We start from the raw sequence: 18535 nt of genomic DNA on the forward strand, positions 1-18535 counted from the left end.
CTCCCAAGTTTAAAAACAAAAAACAAAAATGTAAATAAATTGTATTTCATACCATTTTGTACTTGTAAAGGTGAAATATGTGATTATCGCTATACATCACAATGTATATCACATTGTTTAGTATATGGATATATCATAGTGTGACATGCAAATCGTGAATCACATCGTATCGTCATATTAATGGCTTTGCACACCCCTAATACTGTATATATAGAGTCAAAAAAGAATGGCCAGTGCAGGCAACTTCAGTAGGATGACCACCAGTAGTATCGTAGTCATTCTGCGGCTCACACATTAAATTAACCTTTCCATTAGTCTTGCCCACTAATGGGATAGCGGTTCAACTGTGTGAAAGGTTTAATCAACAGTAGGTGGGGAAGTGTTGAATTAAAGCTCAGTATGGGAGCTCTGAGCGGGTTTGAAAGACATTAATCCTCCCTGCACACAGAATAGGAGGAGTGTTGCCACGTGAGCAGAGCCTTTTGGAACAAAGCTAAAAGCTGCAGGAATTACCAAGAAGAGTCAATGGTAGAGTCAACATGTGTCGTCTATGGAATAAGACCCCACTCTTTGTAATGAAACAAAGATAGACATTATACTGAGGGGGAACTCTATAATATTCAGTGTGCTCTGCAAATGAATTTCCATCACCATACCTTAATCATCAGATGTGGAAAGATGCATTTTCCGTCCCTTCGAAGTTTATCCAGTTTGTACTTGGAGAGATTTCTGTCCAGAGTGAGAAGAAAAAGTTTAATGTTGTACACACAGATGTACAGCATGAACTGTTTTAACATATTGAGCTATAGATCAGCTCATTCTCCAAAAATAGTCAATGAGCATTGACCATGAATCTAAGCTTAAGCTTCAGTTGTTCTCAAATGGGAATCATTCTGTACGTCTGTGAAAACAAACGAGTGAGCATCTGTGACCTTTAAAATATAGTATAATGTATAGTCTGTGTGTGAAATGTAGTGTTGTCAAATGTAATTTTATTCAAATATTTAGTTTCTTAAAGTTATTCAGTTTCATTATCCACATACAATAACTGTTCTTATCACATGCAATATTATATAATAAAAACCTCCTCTTTCCACGGATGCAGTTAATATTAATGTTTACTGTTTTTCACACCCTATGACTGTTAAAATGCTGCAGAGAACATTTTTGTGTCCACACCTGCTGCTGTGAAATGGTTTTGGACATCATTTATTATCCACCATTTTCATTTACGTACCTCATACCTCAGAATCAGAATATACTTGAATTACCCCAGAGGTTTAGTGTATATTGTTAAATATTTTGGTTTGCTTTTTGTTTTTGCTCTTTGCAGGGAATTTCCCCATTGTGGGATTAATAAAGTAATATGAAATTTAATCAAAACAGTCTGTTTTCTTCAATGTAAAACTTAAAATCAAACATTATTGCTATGGGTTGTGAGGATGAGGATGCCTGGAAGTCTACTTCACTGTGACTTCAGCTTTTGGCCTTTATTACTTGTTATATATTCAATACATGAGAATATTTTTCTAGCTTTTTCAAAAAAGTGTGTGTCAATAAAGCAATTTACCAACACTGTTTTTCAGTTCACATGCAGGTAGTCTGAATGTCAAAGCTGAAGGGTTTATATTGAGTATTTGTAGATGACAATCCTGTGGCACAGACACAGAAACAATGTGAGAACAGGGTGAATTAGACAACTGTGGTTAAATAAACTACACTGACATCTTCTGGGCGTTTGTTTTACAATAAATGCGTCTCACTTTGTTAGAAGAGGTCGCTAAACTCAACTCACATCCGCCTGTTTTACTGCCATTCAACACAATGTGTGGGTAAATATAATTATGACAATAAATACACCCAATCTTTACACTAACCTTTTATTTGAAGACTTTCTTGGTGCGTTCATGATGAAAAAGTAAAAATGATGCTCAATACACAATGTACTACTGACGGTCTGTGGCGACGCGCCTCCAACTCCACCTCCACGGTATGTCCAACACACGCACACGCACACGCACGCGCGCACATACACACACACACACACACACACACACACACACACACACACACGCACACACCACACACACACACACACACACACACACACACACACACACACACACACACACACACAGACAGAGGGACAGAGGGAGACAATATCACCCACCCCCTCCCCCACCCGAGCTGAGTGACATTGGGCACGAGACCTCTGGGCTGTTCAAAAACATCAATTTTACATAATTTAAAAAAAAATAATAATAATTCAAGAAATTGATAATAAATTTTAAGTCAACAAGGTTGTGCATATTTAAATTGTATTTGTGAAATAAAAATCTTGGTTTTTTGTTTTTGTTTGTTTTTTATTTGTAATTCTTTATGTTTTTATACATGTATTTTATTTCTTATTCTTTTTTTTCACAATGTCTGCATTATGGAAAGCCAAGTGAGTATTTATTAGATATCTTGATATAACATGTAAAACCCCCCCACCCAAAAAAAAAAAAACACTAGTTCATGGGTGAGCTGCAAAAACTAGCCAATCATGAATTAAGGTTGTTAATTAACATAGTCAATTCAATTGTACGTTTGTGAAGGCCAACATGCTTACGAGTTAACTAGTTTAAGCCTTTTTTGTCCTCATTAGTAAACTAGATTGACCCAACATGTTCATTAGTGAACTAGTGCAAATGAAGCAGGTGTCTATTTGTACGGTTTGCAATACGCACAACCCCTGGCGCTATAAGTACGTTTACCGAAGTACACTTAAGTAGCACCTCAGGGTTAGGGGTTAGGTTTAGGTTTAGGTTTAGAGTTAGAGTTAGGGTTAGGGTTAGGTTTAGAGTTAGGGTTAGGGGTTAGGTTTAGAGTTAGAGTTAGGGTTAGGGTTAGGTTTAGGGTTAGAGTTAGGGTTAGGTTTAGGGTTAGGGGTTAGGTTTAGGTTTAGAGTTAGGGTTAGGGTTAGGTTTTAGGGTTAGGGGTTAGGTTTAGGTTTATTGTTAGAGTTAGGGTTAGGGTTAGGGTTAGGGTTAGGTTAGGTTAGGTTTAGGGTTAGGGGGTTAGGTTTAGGTTTAGAGTTAGCGTTAGGGTTAGGGTTAGGGTTAGGGTTAGGTTAGGTTATAACCACGTAGGTCAGATAGGTCAGTCACGTGACCTAAACTGGCCAATGAGGGGCGCTGCGTGGAAATAGAATATTGGCATATTGATACGGCAACCGCACGGATAGCTAGACTGCCATTACTAAATCCTAAGTATTAATTGGTTAACATGTCTCACTTTAGACTGGGGAGCCAATAGGAAAGCTCAGTGCATGCTCCTCCCACCTAATCATTCATTTTGGTTTCTGTAACTATTAACTAGTATATACTTTTAGCCCCACTACTTCACTAGTGCTGTTGCAAATGGGTTTTCAAGTTAACTAGTAAAAATCTTACTTTTACTAGTTCACTAGTAAACTAAAGACCTTCATCATGATTGATTAGTTATTAATATGTCAGAGTTTACTAGCTCACTAGTGAACGGTTCTCAAACTGGTCTCACCCTGGGACCCACATTTTGTCCCGGTCATAAATTCAACCAACAAATTTACTTTTCAAAAATAGCTGTTGAAAACACACATACATACTCTTTTTTCATACATAAATCTATATATTTTCCTGTGCAACATGCATTTCACAGCATGCCTGAAAAAAAAAATAAAAAATGTTTTAATCATAATGAGAGACCAGTTCATCATGATAGACATTAAAGCTGATATCCGGAGTATCTGAGAAATCTATATTTATGTATGATTCTTTTGAAATGCAAAAAAATACCTAACTAGTCTTTTACTATGGTCTACTGCTGGTGTTCATTCATATACATTAATGTATATAAGTCCCTCCTTCGTCCTATAGACCCCTATACAAATGGAAATGATCTCCAACTGCGCACAGCCTCTTCTACTTCCTGTTTTTGAGACTGTCAATCAAAGTGAATGTGGAACTGTGCACGGAACAAGGCCACACGTCACCACAGCAAACATGTAAATATGATTTTAGCTCTTACCTGACCCATAGACCTATATCAATGCGACCTTGTGTGACCGTGTTATGTTCTGCAATGCGCGTCCTCAGAAACTCTGAATATCAGCATTAAGTATTTATTTATTTTGACGAGCGTCTGCGACCCCCCCACTACGGGTCCGCAACCCATACCAATGATATATAATTACACACTCAGCTTTCCATTTGACACTATATGTTGTGCAAACTTTTCTTGACAGCAAACAACATTTATTTTATTTAGAAATCTAATAAAATAATTATATTGGATAATTGTGACCATCACCAGCCCTACCTATGAGGAAGGGTAAGCTAAACTTTATTAGGTTAGGTTTTGTTTGTAGTCTTGTGTCCTCTTTGTGACAGAGCACACTACCACCCATACTTTTCTCTACTGCATATGATTGAGAGAGAGATTTTTGGTCATGTTGTTGATGTCATGTGTTTGTTGATGATTTTATTTGATTTTACTGATGATTTTAAATGTTCTTATTGATTTTAAACAATTGAATGTTTTATCATGTAAAGCACAATGAGTTGCCTTGAGTATGAAATATACAAATAAATTTGCCTTGCCTTGCCTAACCCTCCTTGAATCAGATGGATTACATCCCTCAACCATCTTTGATCAGGATTAGATAGCAAAATGTTTAAATCCAGTAAAACATGGATATTTTTGAATATTTTATAAAATGAATAAAAATTCAAACATTTTCAATAAAGTAGTTTATTTAGGATAAACAAGGCAGCAATACAGCACCAGTGTGTCACTCACATTCAGTTCTTTCATGCATTTATGAAAGGATTTGTTCCACATTCTTCTGCTCCATGCTTGTTTTCACCAAAGAAGTCTCAGCTGTAGGTGTCGTCAAGAGGTCAACATCTGGTCACATCTGGTGCTGGCTTCCATAGTAAGCAGTTCAAACAGCACTGGACTGATGGTCTGGGGTTTTGGTTATAGTTGAAGTCTGACAGGCAGCAGATTAGATTCACCAGACTTTGTCAGTGAGGTGAAATGATACAATCACCTCAAAGAGTCAAAAAAATGCATTTCATCCAAGGTGTTTGTGATGTTTTTCAAAGCCTAATGCATTGTTTGTATTGGTCCCTGTTGGAACAAACAATATGATTACCATGATTTCTTAAGAATATACTATATATATATATATACACACAATACAATTATGATATAATTATAATTGTATTTTAAAAATTGGACAAAACTTGGTGGCTGTTGTAAGTGTAATTAAATTGCAATTTAGTTTAGATCATTTACTTTTGTAATTGTAATCGCTATGAAAATTCTATAAAAAAATGTCAATTATAATTCACTGTTGAACATGTTACAGTTCTATGTATAGTTCTACACATATGTAGTTAACAATTATTAAAATGTGTTTCATATCAAGCTTTCATGCATTTTACCAATTTAAAATAATTGAAATCAAGGGGTATGCTAACATAGAAAAGGCTCAGATATCCACACTAAAAATATTAAAACCTATATTTTCATTGATTAGGAAGCCCAAACAAGTTAACCATAGATAGGAAAGAAATTATATGATAGATATTTGTTTTTAGTTTATTTTACAGCTGATTTAGGATCAGTTATCATTTGAGATGCTAACAAAACGCTAACACAGGAGAAGGTTTAACTTTTATTAGGTTAATAATTGCAGGCTCAGGGATTGTTAATAATTGTAATAGTAATTTATTAATTGCGAGCGTAATTTCTTCTTCTACTTCATTTTCTCAAGTTAAAAAAATATTGTAATTTAATTGTAATTGGAAAAAATGCTGGTCACTGTATTCATAATTGAATTGTTAATTAAAAAAGATTAATTGAAAACGTAATTGTAACTGAAAAATGTAATTGACCCAACCCTGATACAAGTTTTCTGGGACTACTTACCTAAGTGGTCTTTGTATGTCTTTAAAGTATTTATGCCTCAAGCCCCGCCCATCTGTACACAAAGCAAAAATGAAAGATTTTTTTTTTAAAACAAAGAAAATTGTAACATATACTTTGTGATGCATTATGGGATTTTCCTTTCATAGTCAATTCTTCTTCTTCTTCTTCATTAAATTCCAGGTTCAAAGCCTTACTTTTTCTTCTGCTTATTAAATCAATAATAGATGATTTTAATCATTTTATTAATAATTTAACATTTTATTGTTGATTTCAAACTTTGTTATTGATTTTTAAGCTTGGTCTAATTTTTAATCATGTAAAGCACATTGAGATACCTTGTGTATGAAATATGCAGTACCAGGTCACACTAGAGTTGTCTATTTAGAGATTAATTTATTGTGATGCAGCAGACTGCATGCAGTCGGCCAAAAGAATCAAGGCAACTGCCAAAGATATGCATCCTCCGCTGACCTCCCTGGTGCTTTTAGGAGTAAAATTTGTCAGTGTTGACACGAATACAGCAGCAAATGATGTGTATTTAAACGTCCAGGGTTTAAAGCCTCATAAATAAAAAGACAGTATACCAGCATTGCCACGTTGCTTGATACACTGTCCACGGTTTGGGATGCCAGCAGGTGGGTTTCCTGGATTGATGATGTGACACTCGTAACCTGTAGGACAGTGAAGGGTTCGTCGCCATCCTCTGTTGTACTGCAGGCTTCAGCTAAAGGAAAAAAAAAAACCAAAATGGACAGGTTTTTTTTTTTTTTTTTTTTTTTTTTTTTTTGCTTTATATCAGTTTAATTGACAGAATAATTCAATTTCAGTCTACCTTTGTGATCAAACATTTTAATTGAAAATGTCTTTTTTTTGGTCTACTCGACCATAAACATCCTCCTATCATTGGGAGAAATCAAAAGCTTTAGTCATCTTTAATTTGTTTTGTCTGTTTTTGTAAAGAAAAAAGGTCGATAAAGACTCGACCCCCCAATAATTAGCTATAAATGTATGTTGAATTACAACACCCCCAAAATTATAAAAATTGTATTCAACGTTTTTTTTTTTCCATTTTCATATTTTTTTTCACTTTAAGGCATATCAACCGTTAAATAACAAAAATAGTTCAGTTCTGATTATTGCCATCATATCAGATCCTTAGTCTCCTCTAAAACTTACTAACAGGTCAGGTAAGTCTCACCTTGTAGAACCTCCTCAGGACCGTCAAGCAGCCACCCATTACCACCCAACCATCGGGGCTTGGGCTGCACCAACCAGTCCAACACTGCTCGTAATTTAAAAAACACACACACCAAAATTAACAAATAAAATTTCAAATGGTTAAGAAGTAATGGCCCGAAACTAAGGCTTGTAATTCATCAAATTAAAAGAAAAATGTAAACTATATGTATGCGTAAATAAAGACAAAACTCTTGCTATTCTTAAGGTATGGAAGCCAAAAGTGGTTCCTGGTGCTGACCTGGTGGTGGCCTGAACAGATTCCAGGCAGGCATAGATGCAGCCATTGTAACAGCATCGTTTATGCCTCTCACACTCAGAGTCTGAGCGACAGCCGGGCACTTCACAGGCCCTCTCTGGTAGCATTTGGGGTGGTGGAGGACATCGGTCATTCTTTTGATGCTGTGTGGACATGGGGTGGTTGGGGTACTCGTAATCCTGAAATACAGCAAAAATAGACACTGTGTCAGATTCAGGTAAAAAAGAGTTTCTGTGCCAACAATATTTAGTTTGGTTTCAAAGAAATAGACCACTACTGGAAAACAAGACTCCAATGTCTATGGTAAAGAGAAAAGCTTGATAATGTGTTTTTTTTTTTTACAGAGAGCAGATGGTAATGAAAAAGGGATATTTAAGCATTAAAGTTTTTTTTTATTTATATAATATATAATATTATATATATATATAAGTGCCAAGTAATGATCAGGCTTAATAGTCCTTTTTTGATGAGTTGCCAAAGCTTTGCCTGCATAACAAATCTCATTTGGAAGGGGGGCATATCATTATTTATTTTTTTGAACCCATATTATAGTTAACAGTGTGATATTATTGCTTTTTCCTTTTGGAGGCATTAAATGTAGCTTTTTTTTTTAAGTGTAGAAACAACTTAAATTGTATAAATTGATTTTGACCAAAAAACCCTAAAAAATATGTGGGTGGGTTTAAAGTTTAGCTTGATATTAATCACCAGTTTAAACCCAGAAACTCATTTACGTCTGCTTAGTGTGAAAACCCTGAGATAAGAGGTGAAAATATCACCTCCAAGCACAAGTCAACCTTAGAAATCAGTCAAACATTGATAAAACCACATCATCGTAACAACAACAAATGTAAAAACAGCCTGAGATATGAGCATGTGCTTGTGATCATGTTGAGAATGCGGACGAAGGAGCAAATTATTGGTGGGGATGCATGTAGGGACATCCTGGAGTTCATTTATAAGATTTGAGGGTGAGACTAAAAAAACGGCCGGTTCTGAGGTTGAGTTCACTCCATAAGGAAATAAACGGTAGTCAAATCAAATGCATGTACAAAACAACAACAAGAAGAAGAAAACAAGAATAAAGAAGAACAACAAGAAGAAGAAGAGAACATTAACAAGAGAAGAAGAAGAGAAGAAGAAAAGAGAAGAAGAGAAAGAGAAGAAGAAGAGAAGAAGAAGAAGAAGAAGAAGAAGAGAAGAGAAGAAGAAAGAAGAAGAAGAAGAAGAGAAGAAGAAGAAGAAGAAGAAGAAGAAGAAGAAGAGAAAAGAGAGAAGAAGAAGAAGAAGAAGAGAAGAAGAAGAGAAGAAGAAGAAGAAGAGAAGAGAAGAAGAAGAAGACATCCCTTGTTTTTTTGCAGTATTGTATTCTAACCACCAGGGGGCAGTAAGAGATCTTAATGTAGGCAGAGTGAATGGAGCTGTTTGCACACACTGATGGTAAAGATTGGAATGCATGTCTGACCGTGAACTACTTGATGTGAAAGGAGAAGGTGATTGACTGTGAGAACTATCACTTTACTGCTGAGGTGAAGTGAAGAGAAGCAGACATGATGAGACAAACATGCAGTTTTCTCTTTAGCTGCTTTAGCACTTTTGGAGGCACAGAAACAAACACACAGACATTCTTTGCATGCTGAACATTGGATAATGTATTCATAGTGTCTGTGGTTCAGTCAATTTCATCTAGTTTGTAATCATCGTTTCTCACTCAGCACGTTTGCAGGACGCGTGTTTAAATATTTTACATAGGCAGTATTGAATATCAAGATTATTTGTTCCACATCAAAAGCAGCCCATTCATTATTCAAGGCGTGTGTACACATGGGATGAATTACAATGCAACAAGCATAGCTGCCCCAAACTAAACATACACACTGATATTTTTTCATACACTCACGCTGCTTTCATAGAATACGGTGGAAAGTCCATTTCCAAGGACTTTACAACGTTGAAATGATCAACAAAAACGCTGAAGCAAGCCCTGGGAAAATAGTTTGAAGGTTTTTCATAATCAAAGCTTGGGAATCCTGTGATTTTTAATGATAGTTGTGTCTCTTCAGATAAGTTTAAAAGTTTCAAATTGATTCCAACCCTGGCATTCACTTGTTCTTTATCTGGAGCCTGAAACAAGGACACTCATTTTCAGGGTTTTGTTTTTATTGATGCCTATTAAGAATGGGTGCAAGTGTCTCTGACTCTTCTGATGTGAAAGTGAATGAACCATGGAGAAACTGCTCATTCTCTACAGTAGCAGTGTAAAGAAATACACACAAATCTGTTGTTAATTTGGCTATTTTACGCACCGCTCCCCCTCAACCACACAATACAAGAAATGACTTGGTTCTCCCAGTGAAATCACACACTCTTTAATGTGTGTGTGCATATGTTTGCGCAACACACACATTAATTCAGCCTTAACTATTACATTACTTTTGTTAATGTTGTGTTATGGAGTATTGGACAGAAAAATAAGAAGAATTTGGTGTTTTGGTGAAGTATTAAATATATGTCATGAGCAATGATGATGGTATCAAAAGGTTATTTTATTACCTTGAAAGCTAACATTTAAACACTTGAGCTGTATTTTATCCAAAAGTGATAGTGTGCCACAAAAAGCACTTTCAAAGTGACCCCCTGACACATTTCTGGTGTTTTCACAGATTGAAAGTTGTGCCGAAAACTTGCCGGATGTAAATTTTGTGGCTTTTAACGAAAACACCGCAATACGGATGAAATTTATTGACGTCACATCACAGGGAAGACCATAATCAATCACAACAAAAATGGCATCAAGCGAATAATGATCTTCCTTGTCTGGCAAAGAAACACAAGAATTTAAGGAATGTAATATCTGAAATGAATCTTTGAACATCGCAATCTAACCTTGTATCGTACGTGATAATGTCAGGCATTTCATGTAAGTTAAAGCAAAACCATAAAAATATATTGATTCTATTTTCACTGTGCCAACAGAGATTTAGCCAATACTATATGCCTAATCTTTCATTATTATTTTTTTTCATTCTAGCATCATCTTTGCATTCTTCTATAGGAGTCCCGATCCCACAATGCAATGCACAAAACTTTTCTGAAGTTAAAGTCATATAACCATTTGTCAACAAACCAGATGATTGTGATAGTCAATAACAATCGTTGACATTTGTTTGTGAGTAAATTTTCCCATTTTACGAAAGAAATACCTTTGATTAATTGATATATGAGGCCTACGCTATTTTGTGAAAAAAAGTGATCAGTAATCAGTAGTAAAATAAATACATTTTTTCAATGTTAAGAACAATGTTTATTGAACTTGATCAACTTTCACATTCTTTAGATATAGTATTTATGTATTTATCTTCTATGCATTTTTTTTTTAAATCATCCTTAAAGAGGCCATTTACTGGAGTACTAACACACATAAAAAAGACAATCATATTTACGGCCACTTCAGAGACTTTAATGTTCATTCATGTTTGGGAGGAAATTAGAGTAGAGTGGAAGCAATAGATAACATGCAAACTGCACAAAAAACGGTCCCTGGTGCACTTCTGGAGCCAAAGGTTTTTGTTGTGTGTCAGAAGCCATTACTCTTCATACTCAACTGAATAGATCAAACAAAACCGTGTGCGATCACTTTGTACTTCACTTGTAAAGCAAGTGTGTGTTAGTGTTACACAATGACTGTTGCTGTGCAGTGGAACACATTCACTCCCATAAACTACTACTACATCTGTGAATGAGCGCTCCAAAAAAACGCTGTGATTTGGGTAATTGTATAATGACTTTGACTCTCCCTATCACACATCCGATCTGTTTGCAGTCCCTTTTTTCATCCTGCTTTCTGTGCCACAGCATTAAGTCCTGGTTGGTTTCTAAAAAAAAATAGCTGGTGTAGACGAAGCAATAACCTTCTTACATCTTAAGACATGTTTTACCGTAATATTTCCTTTTGATCTATCAGTCATTTCTGTTGTTTAGCTCTTAGGACTTATCTAATGCTTTTAAGTCTTCTTTCATCTTGGTACATGCCAGAAGGGCAGCTTGTTATACATCTTATCACAGACTGGCACTGGCATTGGTAATAGTCTTGTACTTAGTGTCACCCTCACAAACACTGCCAGTGGGCATGTGTGTAAAGTTCATGTCCATCTGTCCTCTGTCTGAATCTTCTGTCCTTTCTATTTCCTTGTTTATAATCTTAAAAGCTCAGAGAGATAATAGATGAAATGTTTGATGTTACTGTAATTGCTCTTTCAATGTTTCCTTCTGCTCTCCTGCTCCTTTTGTGCGGCCTCTGGAGATCTTTCTGGCTAACTCACTACGTCTAAAGATCTTGGACTGATACTTATGTTTTCTGCTTCCTTTGTGGATTCGACCACACACAATTTTGGCAAAAAAAACACATTCTCCCACTCATGACTTCATATGGTCAATGGTTTTTACAGTCATATTCAACAAGTAACGGGTCAGTTGTTATAACACATCTATTTGACATACAACCGACTGACCAAAAAACGTATAGAGACACAAATATATAGAGATAAATCTGGAGGGGCTGTAAGTCAAACTTAGTGAGTGAGAGATGAAAGTTTAGGGGGAAATTTCAAAGCAGGAAAGTATGATTAGATTAACAGCTGGTTAAAACAGTTGTTTAAAAGTGAACATACTGACTGACTACATGTCCATCCTTGAAACACAGATGCACAGGGAGTCCTTTAGAATTCACAGAACAAAAGAGTTTCCAAATAATTGTTAATGAGAAAAAGATCTGTTAACTTTGCAGTCTTAGAAAAAGGTTAAAGTGTGGCTGTATAATCGAGGTGAACAAAATGATTATCATATACACAAACACACAAATGGGCCTTGAGTGGTGTATATTGTGTGCATTTGCGCACGTTTGTGTGTGTGTGTGTGTGTGGTAAATGCAGGTGACATGCATGCACATGTCACATGACTGGGATTACTTCTGCATAAAGCTACTTGCACCAACCTTACCATTACTGGCCCCTTCCACTCACATTTTGTTCAAAAAAAGTTCTAAGCTAGCTTCCATATAGCAACTTTTCAGGCTTTGCTAACCTCATTTACGTTACTTTCATACTGACGATGTTCTTAGCTAGGTGCTACTACCTCATTTAATCATCTGCACATTGTGTTGGTTCTAAGATGTTTAAAAGAAAAAATACTCCCTCACTCAATCTGTTTTTTTTTTTTTTCTGCGATTTTTATGTCTAGGGTGACCATATGTCCGGTTTTACCCAGACATGTCCTCTTTTCACATCTTGTCAAGAAAAAAACTCATGAAAATGGGTTTCCCAGGGACCCTGAACACATCTTGGGAACAAAAAAGACTCTTCCTCTATCTAAGAAATTCCACCAGTTTCTGAAAGCTAAGGAGTTGCTCCTACATCCATGTTTTGACAAAATCATCAGGCACGCACCAGAGAGAAGAGAAAGACTTAAGTCCAAGATGGATTGAAAGAAACCAAACACCGTTGGATTTAATGTAAAGCTTTTAGGAAGAAAACCCTCCATGAAGGTCCAGAGAAGGGTTTTTAAACGAAGGAGCCACTGGGAGAAACTTAGAATGTAGGAAGTTAAGGGTAAAATTTCTGAAAGAATAAATGTTGTTCTGCTTATTTGTAGCTAGTCTTTATGTGCGTAGAATATTTTTCATGATTTTTAAACCTTATGGACAATAACAACTTACTCATCTACTATATTGTATTTTGCCGTCACAAGGTAGATTAAAAAAACGTTGAGTACTTTATGAGTATACCAAGATCAGCACGAGTGTCCTCTTTTTAAAAATCAAAATATGGTCATCCTACAGAATTTGAATACATTTCCACTTTGTGCTGATCACATTTGGTATTTCAATGTGATTATTTCAAAAGTGGGACAAACTACAGGCTCATGAAGAAAATGTGTTTTCGTCAAGTACAGAATTTGACATTAACGTAAAATACTTAATGGTCTTTAAAAGAAGACATCTTTATGTAAGGATGTATTTAAACTCTGTGTTGATATTATAACCTCATTGCTTGGGATTTGAGAATTTATATAGTCCCTTGGTTGTCACTTAAATGGTCTAATTTTGTTTAGACAAAGAGACTTTCCTTCCAGGGAATAAATGACACTGTAAAGTTTTATGATGGTAGCGTCAGACTCTATTTGCTCACCATGTCAAGTCCAGGCAGATGTCTCAGTTAGACTATGTTATGGCTGTGCAAGACTAAACAGTCTGCTATGAGTGTGTTTGGACAGAAGTGTGTGACTCTGATGTGTATCTACAGTTTGTGAAGCTGAAGCAGACTGAAGTAGAGTGGTTCCCGAGAGCTTTGTCAAATGTATGAAACAGCTGGACTTTGTAACAGTTATTGGTAGTAGTTAGCTCAGAGAAAATTATTACAATTTATGAAAGTAGATTTGTCGACTCCAGAGTCTACTGATAGTATGGATTCATTCCAATGATACCAATAAATTAGGATAAATCAAATTCTTTTGGAAGACCAATGTGGACATACAGTATCTCCATTGGATTTCCATGTAAGAAACAGCAGCCAATCAAAAAATCGGAGCAAAAATTATAAGCCATAATCTACAAGTAATGATGAGAAACTTGACACCGGCATAGGTGTCAAACTCAAGGGCCAGGGGCCAGGGGCCAAATACAGTCATTTAGAGCATCCAATTCAGCCAGCAAGAAAAAGTAAAAAAGACAGAAACCATGAATCATTGTGTAAATTACAACTAATTCAGTTGTAGGTATCTCAGCCCCAGCAAATTCAATGAAAATCCACAATATTTGGGGCGCTCACAGTTTTCCAATGCTTATATCGCATGATAGCTGTTATTTTTATTCTCAAATTGTTAAAATAACTTACATTTCCCCAAAATAAATACAAATAACACAAAATCAGGGACATTTAAGTGAATTTAAGTCTAAGGTCACTTATTGCTTTGATTTTGAGGGTGCTTTACTTATTTAATAATATTTATAGGTGGAAGGACAAAACAGGGCACATTAATGTTGAAATTGCTCGTTTTCCCACCTAGAATCTGCTTTATTTGAGATGAAAATGGTTCGTGTTTGTCCCCTGAACCAAATTGAGTTTGACACCCCTGGGTTATGGTAGTAGAAAAAGAAACTTGAAACATGACACAAGATCTGATTCACAATAGTTTGAACAAACCACAAAAAATGGCATATGGTTAAGAGGTAGGGATGTAACGATTCACTCAATTCCCGATACGATTCGATTCACGATACTGGGTTCACAATACGATTCTCTCACAATTTATTTTACAAAATGGGACTGTAGACAAATAATGATTGAAAATTATTCCTTTATTTTTTTTCAGAAAAAAAACTGTAATACTGTACTATTTTCCTTTTATTTTTCATTGTTAAAAGAAACCCTTGATAAACTATTAAAAACAATGCAATTTAACTAAAATTAAATCTTGAATGAAATAAATAAAGGAATAATACAAATGAAGAAGAAGCCTATTAATTTAAATTATGGTTCTATAGTAAACAATGCAAAACTGCATAATAGTTATTTTTCTTTTTAAAAGTGCAACTGAAAATGTATTTTGTACCTTAACAATTGGAGTGCTTTGTATTTACATCAGATATTTGTTTGGACCAGCAGAGGGCACTGGTAACCCAGTGGTCGTTTGGCATGCAGCTAATCTGTGCAGTGAAGCAGAGATGCTATGCTAGCAGACAGAGCTAATAAAAAAACGTGACTTTTATAGATATTCAAGTAATATTACAGATATTCTTTTAAATAATTTATGAACATGTTTAAGAGTATAAGGCAGCCAGAAAGAAAGTAGTAGCAGATTCCGCCAACACTTCTGGATGAAAAAGTACTGCGATTCAATTTTCAGAAAATTGATTTCAACTGTGATACCGATGAATCGATTTTTAACTGCCTCACGATTAATCGTTACATCCCTATTAAGAGGTATTTAACATTAGATTAAAGATGTCAAAGTCTGATGTTTTGAAACAATAGAAAAGTGACTGTAGCTCATCCCAAATGCTCCTTTTTTTTAAATCCAGATGAAGTCGACAGTGCAATGTAATGAACTTTCTCATACATTTTTACAAGTCAAATATTTTTTTTGTTAGTTTTTTTTCCTCAGCAATATCTGTTTTTCTGAAATGAAAAAGGTTCATGTGAAAACTCTTTGCGGATGGCAATTACAGCATGTTTTAATTACAGCAACATGGAATCAAATTGGTGCTTTTGACTCATCCTCACTCAGAGCAGGAGGAGACAAGTGGAGGACATTTGAAAAAGAAAGATTAAGAGCTGCACATCGAAAGAAGCAAACTGGGAAAGGAAGGGGAGGAAGTGCTTAGGGTAAGTTGTTCATAAGTGATACAGGAACAGAGGGAAATCTGGTAATTGCGAAAACCTTATCAATGAGTAAGATTCCCTGATAGATGGGAGTGGCAAGTGAGTGCCTGTCAGAAACTGAGAACATTTATAAATCTTGTTTTAGGTGATCAATCGACTACACTGAGTGAGAGAGTTGAGTTATGATCAGCACATTCATCTATCAAGAAAACAGTTACATTATTGAGTTTTCATTTAGACATTTTTCTCATAAATAAATGAATTTTTAAAGAAAATAATACAACAATAATAATAATAATACCCCACGACCCTGAAAACAGGAACAAGCGGGTCTGAAAATTGATGGATGGATGAATGAATGAATAATAATAATAATAATAATAATAATAATAATAATAATAATAATTTTATTTTAGACCCAAGAGGATCCATATCACAATAAAAACAAAACAGATAAAATCAAATCATAAAAAGAATCTTTGATCGAGTAACTCAACAGATTCTTTTTAAATATATTGGGCTTGTATGTGGTGTTGATATGTCTTTGTGCTTTCGTGTAGGCCATGGTGTTCTTGAAAAGACGGTTTTATCTTATCAAGCTCCTTATCTTGTTGAATACATGTCATTAATCGAATATACTATTGCATTTTCTCATGGTTGAAGTGTCTTTCAAAAGTTGCCTGGTTAAAGAAAAAATGTACATACAACCACTATAACACTTATGAGAAGTATTTAAGCAGAGCGTAATTTCAGATTTACAATCAGCCCAGGTTGTCATTGTAAATAAGAACTGGTTCTCGACTGACCTTACCTGGTAAAATAAAGGTAAATAAATAATGTCATTATACCAAAACAGATGCAAGATAAACTATGAATATAAATTAACTAGCCATTTGACCTAAAGATGTGTACATCCAGTAATATAAGAGAGTGATAATAGGTATACAGTGGATAAAAAATTGAGTATTTATAGTAACAGCATGGAACAGAGGTACCTGAGAATACTTGTGATAAAGTGCACCTGAATACATATGAAATATTGCAACTGAGAGAATACTTATATGTGGATGTTCAGGAAAGATTGTGGAAGTGGACCGTGTAGATTTTGTGCTGCATTAAGCTTACTGTAATAACTACTGCTCCACAGCATGTTTTTGAGGTAGAGAGAGTGGAAGTGTCAGTCTTGGTCCCACTCAAGGCATGAGATGACCGGAAATGATTAAAACTATAGAAATAAATCCATTTAGGAGCCACTAAATCAGTGTTTTTCAACCTTGGGGTCACCTGAAATTTGTGAAAAATGTAAACACATTTTTTAAATGTTTAGTTATTATCCTTTGAAAAAGAAATACAAAATTAAAACAACACACAATCCTAAACAACTGTATTTCTATATCACTTTGTGAATCTAGTTAAATTAAAATGCAGTTAAAAAAAAAAAAAAAAAAATCTGAGCAAAAACTCATTTTAGAAAAAAATGTCTTTGGGGTCACCAGAAATTCTTGATATCAAAATGCGGTAATCATCTAAAGAAGGTTGGGAACCACTGCACTAAATACAGTTTCATTCCACCTGTTCACAAAACGAGATTCTTTAAAATGTGTATTATCACTCATTCATTCCATCATTATGCTCTATAGTTGTTTAAATAGTTTTCTAAGCAAAATATTGGACAAAGGGGGTACTTGGATTCAGAAATAAGAGAAAGGAGGTACTTGAGCAAAAAAACTGAAAACTAAATGTGTTTAAGGGACACACAGAGGTCAAAGGTCAGGTTAGTAGCCCCACCTTATGGTTGAGTCCTCGTTTACTGATCCTCCTGGCATCACTTCCTGTGGACAGAACCATCAGGAACAGCAGCAGCGACAGCACTGATCCCAGCATTGTCTGACAGCACCTTTATCTCCAACTCAGTGCAGAGGATACCTCGCTCTTCTTTTCCTGCTTCTCTTCTTATCACAAAGTTTGTACTTCCAGTTTTTTGCAGGTCCTGGTTTGTGTTGCCTTCCCTGCTGAAAGCTCCAACCACTCACTGTGTTCATGTGCTGCCCAAGATTACACAAGCCCTCGCCTTTTCAACAGAACCTGCCTCTATATCTGTCGGTGGAAAAGTGCCGGACAGAATAACAGCTTGGGTGGAGGAATTGCAGGAAAGGGGAAAGTAAAGATGAGATGAATGGAAGCTGTGTTGGAGAAGAAACTCAAGAGTGAGAGAATTCCTTAAAAATAGCTGAAAAATGCAGAGCAATGGACAAACAGCAGCTGTCTCGGCATCAGTTGCTGAAAACCGGAGCTGTATGTGCTGGCACAGCGTGCGCACATGTCTCTGAAAGAGAGGAGGGGAGGTGATCGGAGGGAGGGAGAGGTTTTTCAGAGGGCAGTGTGCAGGGAGACCTCCCCCCCTGCCCCATTGCTGCATTTTGGAGCACATCTGGGGAACTTTTTAGAAATGTGACAGCGTGGTGATGTACGCATAGGCCCCATTGTTCCATGGAAGTCTTCTAAAAATGCACAATGTAGGACAATGAGCTTTTTTTTGCTGAACATTAGGTTTAACTTCTTAATATTAACTGTTGATGGTACAGCATCAGTAGGGAGGGGACATGTACAGTGTATGACAGTGGGATTTGACATTTATGTGAATGTTTGAATGAACACATTGCAGTGTTTGTGTAATGCGGTTGGAGAGGATGCAGTGTGATTTCAG

The 18535-nt window shown here is 35.8% G+C and overlaps 1 protein-coding gene across 1 annotated transcript; it reads right to left on the reverse strand.

The window, feature by feature from the left end:
• Positions 1-4754: 4754 nt before the first annotated feature.
• On the reverse strand, positions 4755-18143 carry wfdc1 (WAP four-disulfide core domain 1). Its single transcript, XM_028450568.1, is given in 9 exon segments — positions 4755-5151; positions 5956-5971; positions 5973-6007; positions 6540-6641; positions 6644-6679; positions 7154-7237; positions 7433-7442; positions 7444-7629; positions 17617-18143. Coding segments are annotated over 9 exon segments (621 nt in total). The 5' UTR covers positions 17713-18143; the 3' UTR covers positions 4755-5095.
• Positions 18144-18535: the final 392 nt, after the last annotated feature.

The sequence above is a fragment of the Gouania willdenowi genome, chromosome 6 (genome assembly GCF_900634775.1).
Source record: "Gouania willdenowi chromosome 6, fGouWil2.1, whole genome shotgun sequence".
NCBI classification, from domain to species: domain Eukaryota; kingdom Metazoa; phylum Chordata; class Actinopteri; order Blenniiformes; family Gobiesocidae; genus Gouania; species Gouania willdenowi.